Source organism: Capra hircus (genome assembly GCF_001704415.2).
Source record: "Capra hircus breed San Clemente chromosome X unlocalized genomic scaffold, ASM170441v1, whole genome shotgun sequence".
NCBI lineage: Eukaryota > Metazoa > Chordata > Mammalia > Artiodactyla > Bovidae > Capra > Capra hircus.
The window spans coordinates 32,452,028-32,466,941 of record NW_017189516.1 but is presented as its reverse complement, the minus strand read 5'-3'; the positions used below and the strand labels follow the sequence as shown (position 1 = coordinate 32,466,941).

The 14,914-nt window shown below is 38.2% G+C and overlaps 1 protein-coding gene across 1 annotated transcript in view; it reads left to right on the top strand.

The window, feature by feature from the left end:
- Window positions 1–6,586: 6,586 nt before the first annotated feature.
- The window catches only part of OTC (ornithine carbamoyltransferase), a gene marked incomplete at its 5' end in the record, with an annotated part of 42,794 nt that continues 34,466 nt past the window's right edge, over window positions 6,587–14,914 (top strand). The window contains 5 exon segments of the mRNA NM_001285729.1: window positions 6,587–6,593; window positions 6,596–6,597; window positions 6,600–6,606; window positions 6,608–6,612; window positions 12,277–12,297. Coding sequence (NP_001272658.1) covers window positions 6,587–6,593; window positions 6,596–6,597; window positions 6,600–6,606; window positions 6,608–6,612; window positions 12,277–12,297 — 42 coding nt within the window.

Genomic DNA, 14,914 nt, shown 5'->3' with positions numbered 1-14,914 from the left:
GATGCTTTTGAACTGTGGTGTTGGAGAAGACTCTTGAGAGTCCCTTGGACTGCAGGGAGATTCAACCAGTCCATTCTGAAGGAGATCAACCCTGGGATTTCTTTGGAAGGAATAATGCTAAAGCTGAAGCTCCAGTACTTTGGCCACCTCATGCAATGAGTTGACTTATTGGAAAAGACTCTGATGCTTGGAGGGATTGGGGGCAGGAGGAGAAGGGGACGACAGAGGATAAGATGGCTGGATGGCATCACGGCCTCGGACGTGAGTCTGAGTGGACTCCGGGAGATGGTGATGGACAGGGAGGCCTGGCGTGCTGCGATTCATGGTGTCACAAAGAGTCGGACATGACTGAGCGACTGAACTGAACTGATGCTGCATAAAAGTTAAATAAGCAGGGGAACAATATATATCCTTGGCATATTCCTTTTCAAATTTGGAACCAGTCCACTGTTCCACACCAATTATAACTGTTGCTTCTTGACCTGCATACAGATTTCTCATGAGGCAGGTCAGGTGGTCTGGTATTCCCATCTCATGAAGAACTGTCCACAGTTTGTTGTGATCCACACAGTCAAAGGCTTTGGCATAGTTGATGAAGAAGTAGATGCTTTTCTGGAATCGATTTTTTTTTTTTTAATGATCCAACAGATGTTGATAATTTGATCTCTGGTTCCTCTGCATTTTCTAAATTCAGCTTGAACATTTGGAAGTGATCAACAGTTTGATCACTTAGGTTCATGTACTGTTGAAGCCTGGCTTGGAGAATTTTGAGCATTACTTTGGTAGTGTGTGAGATGAGGGCAATTGTGTGGTGATTTGAACATTGTTTGGCACTGCCTTTCTTTAGTACTGGAATGAAAACTGACATTTTCCAGTCCTGTGACCACTGTTTACTTTCCAAAATTGCTGGCATATTGAGTACAGCACTTTCACAGCATCATCTTTTAGGATTTCAAATAGCTCAACTGGAATTCCATAACTTCCACTAGCTTCATAGTGATGCTTCCTAAGGCCCACTTCACTTTTCATTCCAGGATGCATGGCTCTAGGTGAGTGATCACACCATCAGGTTATCAGGGTGATTAAAATTTATTTTTGTATAGTTCTTCTGTGTATTCTCAACACCTTTTCTCAATCTATTCTGTTTCTGTTAAGTCCGTATCATTTCTGTCCTTTATTGTGCCCATCTTTGCATGAAATGTTCCCTTCTAAGCTCTAATTTTCTTGAAGAGATCTCCAGTCTTTTCCACTTTATTTTCTCCTCTATTTTTTTGCATTGATCACTTAGGAAGGCTTTCTTATCTCTCCCTGCTAGTCTTTGGAAGTCTGCTTTCAGATGGTTATATCTTTATTTTTCTCCTTTGCCTTTAGCTCCTCTTCTCTCAGCTATTTGTAAGCCCTCATCAGACAACAATTTTACCTTTTTTAGTTACTTTTTCATGGGAATGGTCTTGGTCACTGCCTCCTGTACAATGTCACGAACCTCTGTCCATAGTTCTTCAGGCACTCTGTCTATTGAATTTAATCCTTTGAATCTATTTTTCACTTGCATTGTAGAATCATAAAAGATTTGATTTAGGTCATACCTAAATGGCTTAGTGACTTTCCCTTCTTTCTTCAATTTAAGTCTGAATTTTGCAATAAGGAGTTCACGATCTGAGCCACAGTCAGCTCCCAGTCTTGTTTTCGATGACTCTATAGAGCTTCTCCATCTTTGGCGCAAAGAATATAATCAATCTGATCAGCTGGTGATGTCCATGTGTAGAGTTGTCTCTTAAGTTGTTGGAAGAGGGTGTTCGCTATGACCAGTGCATTCTCTTCACAAAATTCTGTTAGCGTTTGCCCTGCTTCATTTTGTACTCCAAGACCAAATTTTCCAAGGTATCTCTTGACTTCCTACTTTTGCATTCCAGTCCTCTATTATGGAAAGGAAATCCCTTTTGGGTGATGGTTCTAGAAGATCTTTTAGGTCTTTACAGAACCATTCAACTTCAGCTTCTTTGGCATTAGTGTTTTGGGCATAGACTTGGATTATTGTGATATTGAATGGCTTGCCTTGGAAACAAACAGATATCTTTCTGTCATTTTTGATATTGCACCCAAAGATTGCATTTCAGACTCTTTGGTTGACTATGAGGACTATTCCATTTATTCCAAGAGATTTATACCCACAGTGGTAGATTTAATGGTCATCTGAATTAAATTGGCCCATTTCAAAATTTGTATGGAAACACACACAAAAAAAACTTGCAAAAGGAATCTTTAAAATAATGGAGCTGAAAGAATCATATTCTTGACTTCAGACTATAACAAAGTTACAGTTATCAAGACAGTATGGTTCTGGCAAAAGAAGAGAAATACAGACCAATAGAACAAGATAGAAAAACCAGAGAAAAACTTTAGCATATATGTGAACCTTATCTTTGACAAAGGAGGTAAGAATATACAATGGAGAAGAAAATAAACCTCTTCAATAAGTTTTGTGCTGAGAAAACTGGACAGCTAAGTGTAAAAGAATGAAATTAGAACAGTTCCTAACACCATACACACAAAAATTTTTCAAAATATATTAAAGACATTAAGACTTAAATCCAAGGCCTAAATCTATAATGCTCTTAGAGGAAAACATAGGCAGAACACTCTTTCATATAAACCACAGCAAGATTCTTTTTGAGCCACCACCTAGAGTAATGGACATAAAAACAAAAATTAAAAAATGGGACCTAAATAAACTTAGAAGCATTTGCACAGTATAGGAAAATTATAAACAAGATGTAGAGACAACTCTCAGAATGGGAGAACATAATTGCAAATGAACCAACAGACAGAGTATTAATCTCAGAAATGTATAAACAGATCATACAGCTAGCTTACTGTCTGAAAAGCAAACAAGTCAATCATAAAATTGGCAGAAGAACTAACAAACATTTCTCCAAAGAAGACATAAAGATGGACAACAAATACATGAAAAGATGCTCCACATCACTCATTATTAGAGAAATACAAATCAAAGCTTCAATGAAGTATTACTTTGCACAAGTCAGAACACCATCAAAAAAAAATCTACAAACAACAAATACTGGAAAGGATGTGTAGAAAAGGGAACCCTCCTATACCGTTGGCAGGAATGTAAAATTATACAGCTATTATGGAGAACAGCAGGGAGTTTTCTTAAAAAAAAATACTAGGAATAAGTCTGCCATATGACCTAGCAAAATCACTACTAGGCATATACTCTGTGAAATTCACAATTCTAAAAGTCACATATACTACAATGTTCATTGAAATAATATTTACAGAAGCCAGGAAATGGAAGCAACCTAGATATTGATCGAGAGATGAATGCATAAAAAAGTTGTGGTACACATAACAATTAATACAACTTACCCATAAAAAGGAATGAATTTCCTTTTTATGAGGTGGATGAACTTAGAGCCTGCTATAAAGAGTGAAATAAAACAGAAAGACAAAACTGAATATTGTATTTTGATACATACATACATATGAAATCTAGAAAAGTGTAACTGATAAACATATTTGTAGAGAAGGAATGGAGATGCAGACCTAGGGAATGCACTTTTGGACACTGTGTAGAAAGGAGATGGTGGGACAAACTGAGAAAGTAACATTGACATATACGTAATATTATGTGTGAAATACATAGCTAGTGGAAAGTTTCTATATGACACAGGCAAAACAGCCTGGTGCACTGTGATGACCTAGGAGGTGGAATGGGGAGAGTGGAGGAAGGCTCAGTGAGGAGGGGATACACACACACACACACACACACACACACACACACACACAAAATAATTTGAGATTGGATGCAACCTCTCTCATTTTTGACAGTGTGATCTTGGTTTGTTTCCAAGGCAAACCATTCAACATTACTGTGATCCAAGTCTAAGTTTCAACCACTAATGTGGAAGAATCTAATTAAACAGTTCTCTGAAGACCTACAAGACCTTCTAGAACTAACACACACACACACACACACACACACACTCACACATATACATATATATATATATATATATATATATATATATATTCATAGCAGGGGATTAGAATGCAAAAGTAGGAAGACAAGAGATGCCTGGAATAACAGTCAAGTTTGACTTTGGAGTACAAAATGAAGAAAGGAAAAGCTTAACAGAAAATTGGCAAAAGGACACACTAGTCATAGAAAACAACCTCTTCCAAAAACACAAGAGACGTCTCTACACATGAACATCATCATACGCTAAAAAATGAAACCAATTGATTATTCTTTGTGGCCAAAGATGGAGAAGCTCTCTACAGTCAGTACAAAGAAGACCAGGAGATGACTATAGTTCAGATCATGAGATTTTCATCACAAAATTTAGGCTTAAATGAAGAAAGTAGAAAAAAAGCACTAGGCAATTCAGGTATAACTTAAATAAATCTCTTATGATTATACAATGGGAGTGATAAATAGATTCAAGGAATTAAATCTAGTAGACAAAAATTGCCTGAAGAACTATGGGTGCAGGTCATAACGTTGTACAGGAGGTCGCAACCAAAATCATCACCAGGAAAAAGAAATGCAAGAAGGCAAATAGTTGTCTGATGAGGTTTTACGAAGAGCTGAGGAAAGAAGAGGAGTAAAAGGCAAGGGAGAAAGGGAAACATACATCCAACTTAATGCATAGTTTGCAAGAATAGCAAGGAGAAATTAAAAAAAAAAAAAAAGGTTTCTTAAGTGAGCAATTCCCAAAGAAAGGCAATGCCAAAGAATGCTCAAACTACTGCACAACTACACTCACCTCACATGCTAGCAAAGTAATGCTCAAAGTTCTCCAAGCCAGACTTCAACAATATGTGAACTGTGAACTTCCAGATGTTCAAGTTGGCTTTAGAAAAGGCAGAGGAATCAGAGATCAAATTGCCAACATCCGCTGGATCATGGAAAAAGCAAGAGAGTTCCAGAAAAACATCTATTTCTGCTTTATTGACTATGACAAAGCCGTTGACTGTGTGGATCACAATAAACTGTGGAAAATTCTGAAAGAGATGGGAATACCAGACCACCTGACTTGTCTCTTGAGAAATAAGTATGCAGATCAGGAAGCAACAGTTAGAACTGGACATGGAACAACAGACTGGTTTGATATAGGAAAAGGAGTATGTCAAGGCTGTATATTGTTACCATGCTTCTTTAACTTATATGCAGAGTACATCATGAGAAATGCTGGGCTGGATGAAGCACAAGCTGGAATCAAGATTGCCAGGAGAAATATCAATAACTTCAGATATGCAGATGACACCACCCTTATGGCAGAAAGTGAAGAGGAACTAAAAAGCCTCTTGATGAAAGTGAAAGAGGAGAGTCAAAAAGTTGGCTTAAAGCTCAACATTCAGAAAACGAAGATCATGGCATCTGGTCCCATTACTTCATGGAAAATAGATGAGAAATAGTGGAAACAGTGGCTGACTTTATTTTCTTGGGCCCCAAGATCACTGCAGATGGTGACTGCAGCCATGAAATTAAAAGATGCTTGCTCCTTGGAAGAAAAGTTATGACCAACCTAGATAGCATATTAAAAAGCAGAGACATTACTTAGCCAACAAAGTTTCGTCTAGTCAAGGCTATGGTTTTTCAAGTAGTCATGTATGGATGTGAGAGTTGGACTGTAAAGGAAGCTGAGTGCTGCAGAATTGATGCTTCTGAATTGTGTTGGAGAAGACTCTTGAGAGTCCCTTGGACTGCAAGGAGATCCAACCAGTCCATCCTAAAGGAGTTCAGTCCTGGGTGTTCATGAAAAGGACTGATGTTGAAGCTGCAGCCCCAATATTTTGGCCACCTGATGTGAAGAACTCATTCATTGGAAAAGACCCTGATGCTGGGAAAGATTGAGGGCAGGAGAAGGAGACAACAGAGGATAAGATGGTTGGATTGCATCACTGACTCAATGGACATGTGTTTGCGTAAACTCTGGGAGTTGGTGATGGACAGAGAGGCCTGGCGTGCTGCAGGCCATGGGGTCACAAAGAGTCGGACACGACTGAGTGGTAGAACTGAACTGAACTGAAAGTGAACAATGCAAAGAAATTGAGAAAATAAATAGAATGAGAAAGACTAGAGATATCTTCCAGAAAATTGGAGATATCAAGGGAATATTTCATGTGAAGATGGGCACAATAAAGGACAGAAATGGGAAAGACCTAACGAAGCTGAAAAGACTAAGAGGAGGTAGCAAGAATACACAGAAGAACTATACAAAAAAGGTATTAATAACCCAGATATCCATGATGGTGTGGTAACTTACCTACCTACAGCCAGATATCCTGGAATGTGAAGTCAAGTGGACTTTAGGAAGCATCATTATGAACAAAGCTAGGGGAAGTGAAGGAATTCCAGTTGAGCTATTTCAAATCCTAAAAGATGCTGCTGTTAAAGTGCTGCACTCAATATAGCAGCAATTTTGGAACGCTCAGCAATGACCACATGACTGAAAAAGATCAGTTTCTATTACAATCTCAAAGAAGGGTAATAAAAAAGAATGTTTAATCTATGGTTTAACTGAGCTCATTTCACATGCTAGCAAGGTAATTTCTCAAATCCTCTAAGCTAGGCTTCAACAGCATCTGAACAGAGAATTTACATAGGTACAAACTGGATTTAGAAAAGGAAGAGGAACCAGAGATCAAATTGCCATCATTTGTTGTATTATAGGAAAAGCAAGACAATTCCAGAATAATATCTGCTTCTGCAGTATTGACTACACTGAAGCCCTTGAATGTGTTGATCACAACAGACTGTACAAAATTCTTAAAGATATGGGAATACCACATCACTACTTCCATCTCCTGAGAAACCTGTATGCAGGTCAAGAAGCAATAGCTAGAACAAGACATGGAACAATTGACTGTTCAAAGTTGGGAAATGAATATAACAAGGATGTACATTATCACCCCACTTATTTAACTTGTATTCATAGGACATCATGTGAAATGCTGGACTGGGTGAATCACAAGTTGGAATTAAGTTTTCTGAGAGAAATATCAACAACCTCAAATATGCATAAGTTACGACTCTAATGTTAGAAATTGAAGAGGAATTAAAATCCTTCTTGATAAAGGTGAAAGAGGAGAGTGAAAAAGCTGGCTTAAAACTCAACATTCAAAACAGAAAGATCATGACATCCAGTCCCATCACTTCATGGCAAATAGAAGGGGGAAAAGTGGAAACAGTAACAGACATTATTTTCTTGGTGTCCAAATCACTGCAGATGGTGACTGCAGTCATGAAATGACTTTTTGGAAGATGCTTGCTTTTTGGAAGAAAATTTATGATAACTAAGACAGCATATTAAAAAGAAGAGACATCATTTTGCCAACAAAGGTGTATATAGTCAAACCTATGGTTTTTCCAGTAGTCATGTTCGGATATGAGACCTGGACCATAAACAAGGCTAAGCACCAAAGAATTGATGCTTTTGAGTTGTGGTGGTGAAGAAGATTCCTATGTACTGTAAAGAAATCAAACCAGTGAAGTCTAAAGGAAATCAGTCATGAATATTCATTAGAAGAACTGATGCTGAAGCTGAAACTCCAATACTTTGGCCACCTAGTGAATAGAGCCAACTCACTGGAGAAGACCCTCATGGGAAGATTGAAGGCAAAAGGAGAAGAGGGTGAAAGAGGATGAGATGGTTGAACAGCATCACTGACTTGATGAACATGAGTTTGAGCACAGTCTAGGAGATAGTGAAGGACAGAAAAGCGTGGCATGCTGCAGTCCATGGGGTCACAGAATTGGGCATGACTTAGCCACTAAACAACAAATATATAATTATGATTGAAACATATCTTTGTATGGTTGAAACCAACACAATATCATTAAGCAGTTTTCCTCTAATTAAAAAATAAATTTACAAAAGACATATGTACACCAATATTCATTGCAGCACTATTTACAACAATCAGGATATGGAGTCAATCTAGATATCCATCGACTGATGAATGGATAAAAAAGTTAATATACATGTATATATATATACACACACACACACACACACACACACACACACACTTTGGAACACTACTCAGCCATAAAACAAATGTGAATTGAAATAGATGAACCTAGAGCCAGTTATATAGATTGAAGTAAGTCAGAAAGAGTAAAACAAATATTGTATATTAATTCATCTATATGGAATCTAGAAAAAATAGTATTGATAAACTCATTTGTAAAAAAGGAGTGGAGATGCAGATGTAGAGAATGGACTTGTGGACACACTAGGGGAAGGAGAAAAGTGAAAGTGAAAGTCACTCAGTCGTGTCCGACTCTTCGTGATCCCATGGAGGATTCTCCAGGTCAGAATACTGAAGTGGGTTGCTGTTCCCTTCTCCAGGGGATCTTCCCAACCCAGGGATTGAGCCCAGGTCTCCCGCATTGCAGGCAGATTCTTTACCAGTTGAGCCACCAGGGAAGCCTGAGTGTTGGACTAATTTAAAGAGCAGCATTGAAGCATGGACTTTACCACATATTAAACAGATAGCTAGTGGGAAGTTGCTGTATAACATAGGGAGTTCAATGCTGTACTCTGTACAACCTAGAGGAATGGGATGTGTTGGGAGGGTGGGAGGGATGTTCAGAAGGATGGGACATATGTACATGTATGGTTGATTCACATTATTTTGGAGCAATTATCCTCCAATCAGAAATAAATTTAAAAAAAAAAACTAAACAACAAGGGAAAAATAAAAATATATGCAAGGGAACCCCAAGGTTATCAGTGGATTTTTCAGCAGAAACTCTGCAGGCTAGAAGGTAATGGCATGATATATATAAAGTGATGAAAGGGGGGAAAAAAAGAAAAACTACAACAAAGTAAACTCTAGCTTGCAAAACCATTGTTCAGATTCAAAGGAATAATCAAAAGTATTAGAGACAAGCGAAAGCTAAGAGGACACAGCACTGACATAACAGAGTTACAGTAAATTCTAAAGGAACTTATTTTTTATTTCCCAGGTTTGTCTGTAATGGAGTTTTTATTATTTTTTCAATTTATTTATTTTAATTGGAGGCTAATTACTTTACAATATCGTGGTGGTTTTTGCCATACATTTACATGAATCTGCCATGAGAGTTCATGTGTTCCCCATCCTGAACCTCCCTCCCACCTTCCTCCCCATCCCATCCCTCAGGGTCATCCCAGTGCACCAGCCCTGAGCACCTTGTCTTTTGAAGAAGAGAAACAAAAAATGACACCAGAATTAGAATGAAGAACATTGCAGTGAGGAAGCTCACCAGTAAAGGTAAACATAATGTATAGGTAGTAAATCATCCACACACAAGCCGTATCAAAACCATCAATCATGAGAAGAAGCTGCAAGATACTGTAAATACATTTGAAGTTAATAGATAATTGAATTAAAACAATCTTGTAAATGTATAGAATTACTGTTATATCAAAACTATACGGGAATGGCAAACCAAAAATCTACAATGACAAACACACACACAAAAGAAAAAAGCAATCCAAACACACCATGAAAGACAGACATTAAATTACAAGAGAAGAGGACAAATGAGAAAGGGAAAAAGAACCTTCAAAAATCCAAAATAATTAAGAAAATGATAATAAGAATTCTTATATCAATAATAACTGATATCAATAATCAATATTAAAATAAATAGATTAAATGCATCAACCTGAAACATTGACTGAATGGATACACTAAGGACCAGTATCTACAAGAGATTCAATTCAGATCTAGGGACATATACAGACTGAAAATGTTGCATGAAAATGGAAATTTAAAAAAGTTGGAGGAGTAATACTCATATCACACAAAATAGACTTTAATAGAAAGACACATATGAGAAACAAAGGATGCTACATAATGATCAAAGAATCAATCCAAGAAACTATAACAATTTTAAATATGTATACAGTCAACAAGGGAGCATCTCAATATGTATGATAAGTGCCAACACTATAAAAGAAATTGACAGTACCGGAATAACAGTGTGGTACATTAATACCCAACTTTCACCTATGGACAGATCATCCAGATAGAAAGTGAATTAGGTAACACAGATATTAAATGACATATTAGATCAGATGGACTTAATATACATTTATAGAACATTCCATTGGAAATCAGCTCTTTATACTTTCTTCCCAAATGCCCATAAAACATTCTCCAGGATAAATCACTTCTGGGTCACATATCAATCTTCTATATTGTTAAGAAAATTGGAATCATACCAAGCATCTTTCCCAACCACAGGGATATGGGATTAAAAGTCAGTTAGAGGAAACCAAACTGTTAAAACACAAACAAGTGGAGGCTACAGAATATGTTGCTGCTGCTGCTGCTGCTGCTAAGTCACTTCAGTCGTGTCTGACTCTGTGTGACGCCATAGATGGCAGCCCACCAGGCTCCCTCATCACTGGGATTCTCCAGGCAAGAACACTGGAGTGGGTTGCCATTTCCTTTTCCAATTCATGAAAGTGAAAAGTGAAAGTGAAATCACTCAGTCGTGTCTAAACAACAAATGGATAACTGAATCAAAGAGGAAAGAAAAAAATACCTGGAGACAAACAACAACCAACACCATGATCCAAAATTTGGAGACATACCGAAAGCAATTCTAAGAGTGAAGTTTGTAGCAATAGAATCTTACCACCTCAGGAAAGAAGAAAAATACCAAATAAACAAACACCTTACTTCTGAAGCAACTAGAGAACGAGGAGAAAACAAAATCCAAAGTTAGTAGAAGGAAAGAAATAAAGCTCCCCTTACAAACTGAGCCACTTGGGAAGCCCATGAAAATAAGAGCAGAAATACAGGTAATATAGGCAAGAAAGAGAAAGAGAGAAAGAGAGAAGTCACTCAGTCATGTCCAACTCTGTGACTCCATGGACTATAATTGACCAGGCTCCTCCGTCCATGGGATTTTCCAGACAAGAATACTGGAATGGGTTGCCATTTCCTTCTCCAAATATAGGCAAAGAAAACTATATAAAAATCAATGAAATTAAAAGCTGGTTCTTTCAAAAGATAAAATGGATAAATCTTCAGCTAGACGCACCAAGAAAAAAAGAGCGAGGACTCAATTCAATAAAATTAGAAACGAAAAACAGATGATAGCTTAAAGAGAACAAGATGACGGAGGAGTAGGTAGATGTGGAGTACATTTCTCTCCATGGATACATTAGGAATGCACCTTCAGACACAGAAGTGCATACAGAACACCAGCTGAGAGGAGAGAGGAGTACACGACCACCAAGAAAAAAACGTATAGAACCATGCAAAACTTGGTAGGATGAAGGAACTAGGGGGAAGGACTGGACCTGCCCTCAGTAGATGGGGGAACTGAAGCAGGGGTTCAAACTTCATATAAGGGCAGTTGTCTAAACCAGAGGAGAAACACTTAAGGCTGAGAGTGAAAGAGCTGATTTGTGGCAGGCTAAATGGAAAGAAAATCAGACAGTCGTTGCCACAGCCATATGTATCTTGGACAGGACACAGGTCCCCTAGAAGGTGCAGCAGCTGGGAGCTGGACAGTAAGAATTTCAGAGCAATCTCAGGGTGCGGGCTGCTGTTGACTGCAGACAGATGGGCCAAGGGGATGTGAGGGAGGATTGTGGTGGGAATTGCCTGTGGAGGAAAGCCAGACAGACATGGAAGCAAGGCAATACTGCTGAGTCACACATAGGAGGTGGAGCCATCATCATAACCTCTCTCTCTCTACACCCCAGCATTAGCAGATGAACAACAGAGAGGCTGGCCCATCAAGTGCCTGACACACTGAACTACAGAGTAAGATCCCACACAGGGTGCCCATTTAAGCGCCTGACACTCTGATCTACAGAGTCGGATCACAGCCAGTGGGGACACTCTATGTGCCTGATGCACCAAACAACAGAGAAGGACCCCAGGCAAGGGAGCCCTCTAAGTACCTGAACAGGCAGAACTAGGGAGAAAGACTGGCCAAAGAGGCCTTCTTATTGCCAGCTACCAGAGGCTCAAAAAAAGACTCTGATTGGGCCATAACTCCTGCGACTGAGGCAGTACATGTCCCTGCATACTTGGTACCACCAGGGTTCTGACGACCAAGCAGCTGTGTCACCTTCATGCTCAACTATCACTGGGGCAGAGCTGCCAAAAGCAAAAAAAAAAAAAAAAGCCTTGCATCTATGCATGTGAGGTTGCTTCAGTTATGTCCAACTCTTTGTACCCTGTGGACTGTGGCCTGTCAGGCTTCTCTGTCATGGGAGTTCTCCAGACAAGACTACTGGAGAGTACTGGCCAGTACTGGTTACCATACCCTTCTAGAGCACTGTATTTCCTGCTGCCCTAGCTGCCAACTCCTGAGTACCTGGTGCTGCCAAAACCCCTGCGACCCAAGCAGCTGCACCACCTCCACATTTGGCCCTCACTGGAGCAGACCCAAGTTCTCCAGGGCAGCCTCAGGAGCAAACCCCATTTGACAAACCATATGCAGAGGTGGAAATAAAACCACAATTAAAATTCAAGGTCAGTGTGGCTAAGGAAGAAGACCCAAAACCTTCCCCAAAGCTATACAAGCTGCAGATTGAATCCACATGATCAACTAGGCAGACTCTGTGTCTATAGAATATATAAAAGGACATTGAGAGCTACCACAAAAGAAACTGCACTAGCTCTGATAGCTGTGGACATTGGAGGCAAGAACACACAGGTGTAGGACCACATTAGAATCTGAGCTGCCCTCACAGCAGGTCCAGAGACCAGCACAGTTTTGGAGGGCATCCTAGGGAGGTGAGGTGGACTGTGACTTCCAGAGAGGGAAAGGACCCTGACAGGAATGACTCAAGGAAAACATTTATTATTCTTATATTTTGACTTTTTCTGTATTTACTTTTGGATTTTCTGTCTCTTTTTCCTTTTTTGTCCCCCTCTGCTGTAGTTGTCAATTTTATTAACACTATGGAAGCTAATTAAGCTTTTGAATTTTTTTTAATAACACATTTTTTTTTTGTTGTTCTAAACCTCTGCCTCTATGTTGGGCTTTTGCAGTTCTGTGGAATTTTCCTTCTTTTTTTTTTCTATTATTTTATCTTAAATTCAATTTTTAACTTTTTGAACCTATTATGATTTTCTACAGTTATTCCTTTGTTTGCTATCCTTACTGTTCTTTTCCCCTTTCAGTTAAATTTTAATGAATATAAATATTCTTTATCTACCTCTATTTAACTTTGCATATCTATTCTTTCTATTTTCTTTCTTTACTTTCCTCTCAATATATTTTTTAGTTTTGTTTTCATTAATTTACTTCCCCACTTGGCACCTTGCTTTAGTTTTTTTTCCAGTTTGTGCTTTACTTAGTTTTGTTCTTAACTGTTTGCCATAATTTTTGGTTTCATTTGTTCACTGGGTGAGTTTAATCTGCTTAATTTTTCTTGGACTGTTTTGATTTTGCTTATGGGTGTGTGTGTGTGTGTATATATATATATATATATATATATATATATATATATATATATACATATCATCATTGTAATTATTATTTGCCTGATTTTGTAACTGCCATTTGTTTGGGGTTCATCTTTGGTTTCTCATTCTGGGGTATTTGTTTTGGGTAATCACACTTAATGCCATAACAAACCACTTGTGGAATCTTCATTCCTGACCAGAGATCAAGCCCTGGGCCTTTGGTGTGGGAACACTGACTTCAAGACCCTAGAATACCAGAGAACCAAACCCAGGGAGTATCAAATAGTTACAATTACCTCATAGGAAACCACTGGAATACAAGATCCTGCATCACCCAACCACCAGTAGCACCCTGAGGAGTAGCACTTCATCCAAACAACAAATAAAACAAAAAACCAAACCTAATCACCAGCAGACAGGATTACCACCTCACCCAGCCTTGCCCAGCAGATGATAAAACAAAAACAAAAACAAAAACAAAAACCTGAGTACAAATCTCACCCTATACGAAGCTTACACAAACCACTGGACGAACTTTAGTACAGCAGAAACCAAAAGGAAGAAAGGACTCAACCTTGAAGCCTGGGAAAAGGAGACCTCAAACACAGTAAGTTAAAAAAGAAAAAAGAAAAGAAAAGAAATGGCAGAGAAATACTTCACAAATGTAGGAACAAATTAGAAACACAGAAGTTCAAATAAATGAAGAAGAAATAGGCAAACTACCTAAAATATAATAGAGAATAATGATAGTAAAAATGATCAAAAACCTTGAAAACAAAAATGGGGAAAATACAAGAATAAATTAGCAAAACCTAGAAGAATTGAAGAATAAATATACAAAGACAAACAACACAGCTACTGAAATTAAAAATGCTCTAGAAGGAATCAATAGCAGAATATATAAAGCAGAAGAATGAATCAGTGAACTGGAAGAGAAAATAGTGGAAATAACTTATGAAGAGTAGAATAAAGTAAAAAGAATGAAAAGAACTGAGGACAGTCTCAGAGTCCTCTGAGACAATATCAAATGCACCAGCATTCGAATTATAGGGGTCCCAGATGAAGAAGAGAAAAAAGAATGGTATGAGAAAAATTTTGGAGAGATTATAGTTGAAAATTTCCCCAGCATAGAAAGGGAAACAGTCAACCAAGTCCAAGAGACATAAAGAGTCCCATAAAGGATAGACTCAAGGAGATACATGCCAAGATATGTACTAACTTAAAACTAACAAAGATTAAACAGAAAGAAAGAATAATAAAAGCAGCAAGGGAAAAGCAACATATACAAGGGAAACCTCATATGTTTAACAGCTGATCTTTCAGCAGAAACTCTGAATGAAAGGAGGGAATAGCAGGGTATATTTAAAGCACTGAAAGAGGAAAATCTACAACCAAGATTACTCTTCCTGGCAAGGCTCTCATTCAAAATTGATGGAGAAATCAAAAGATTTTCAGACAA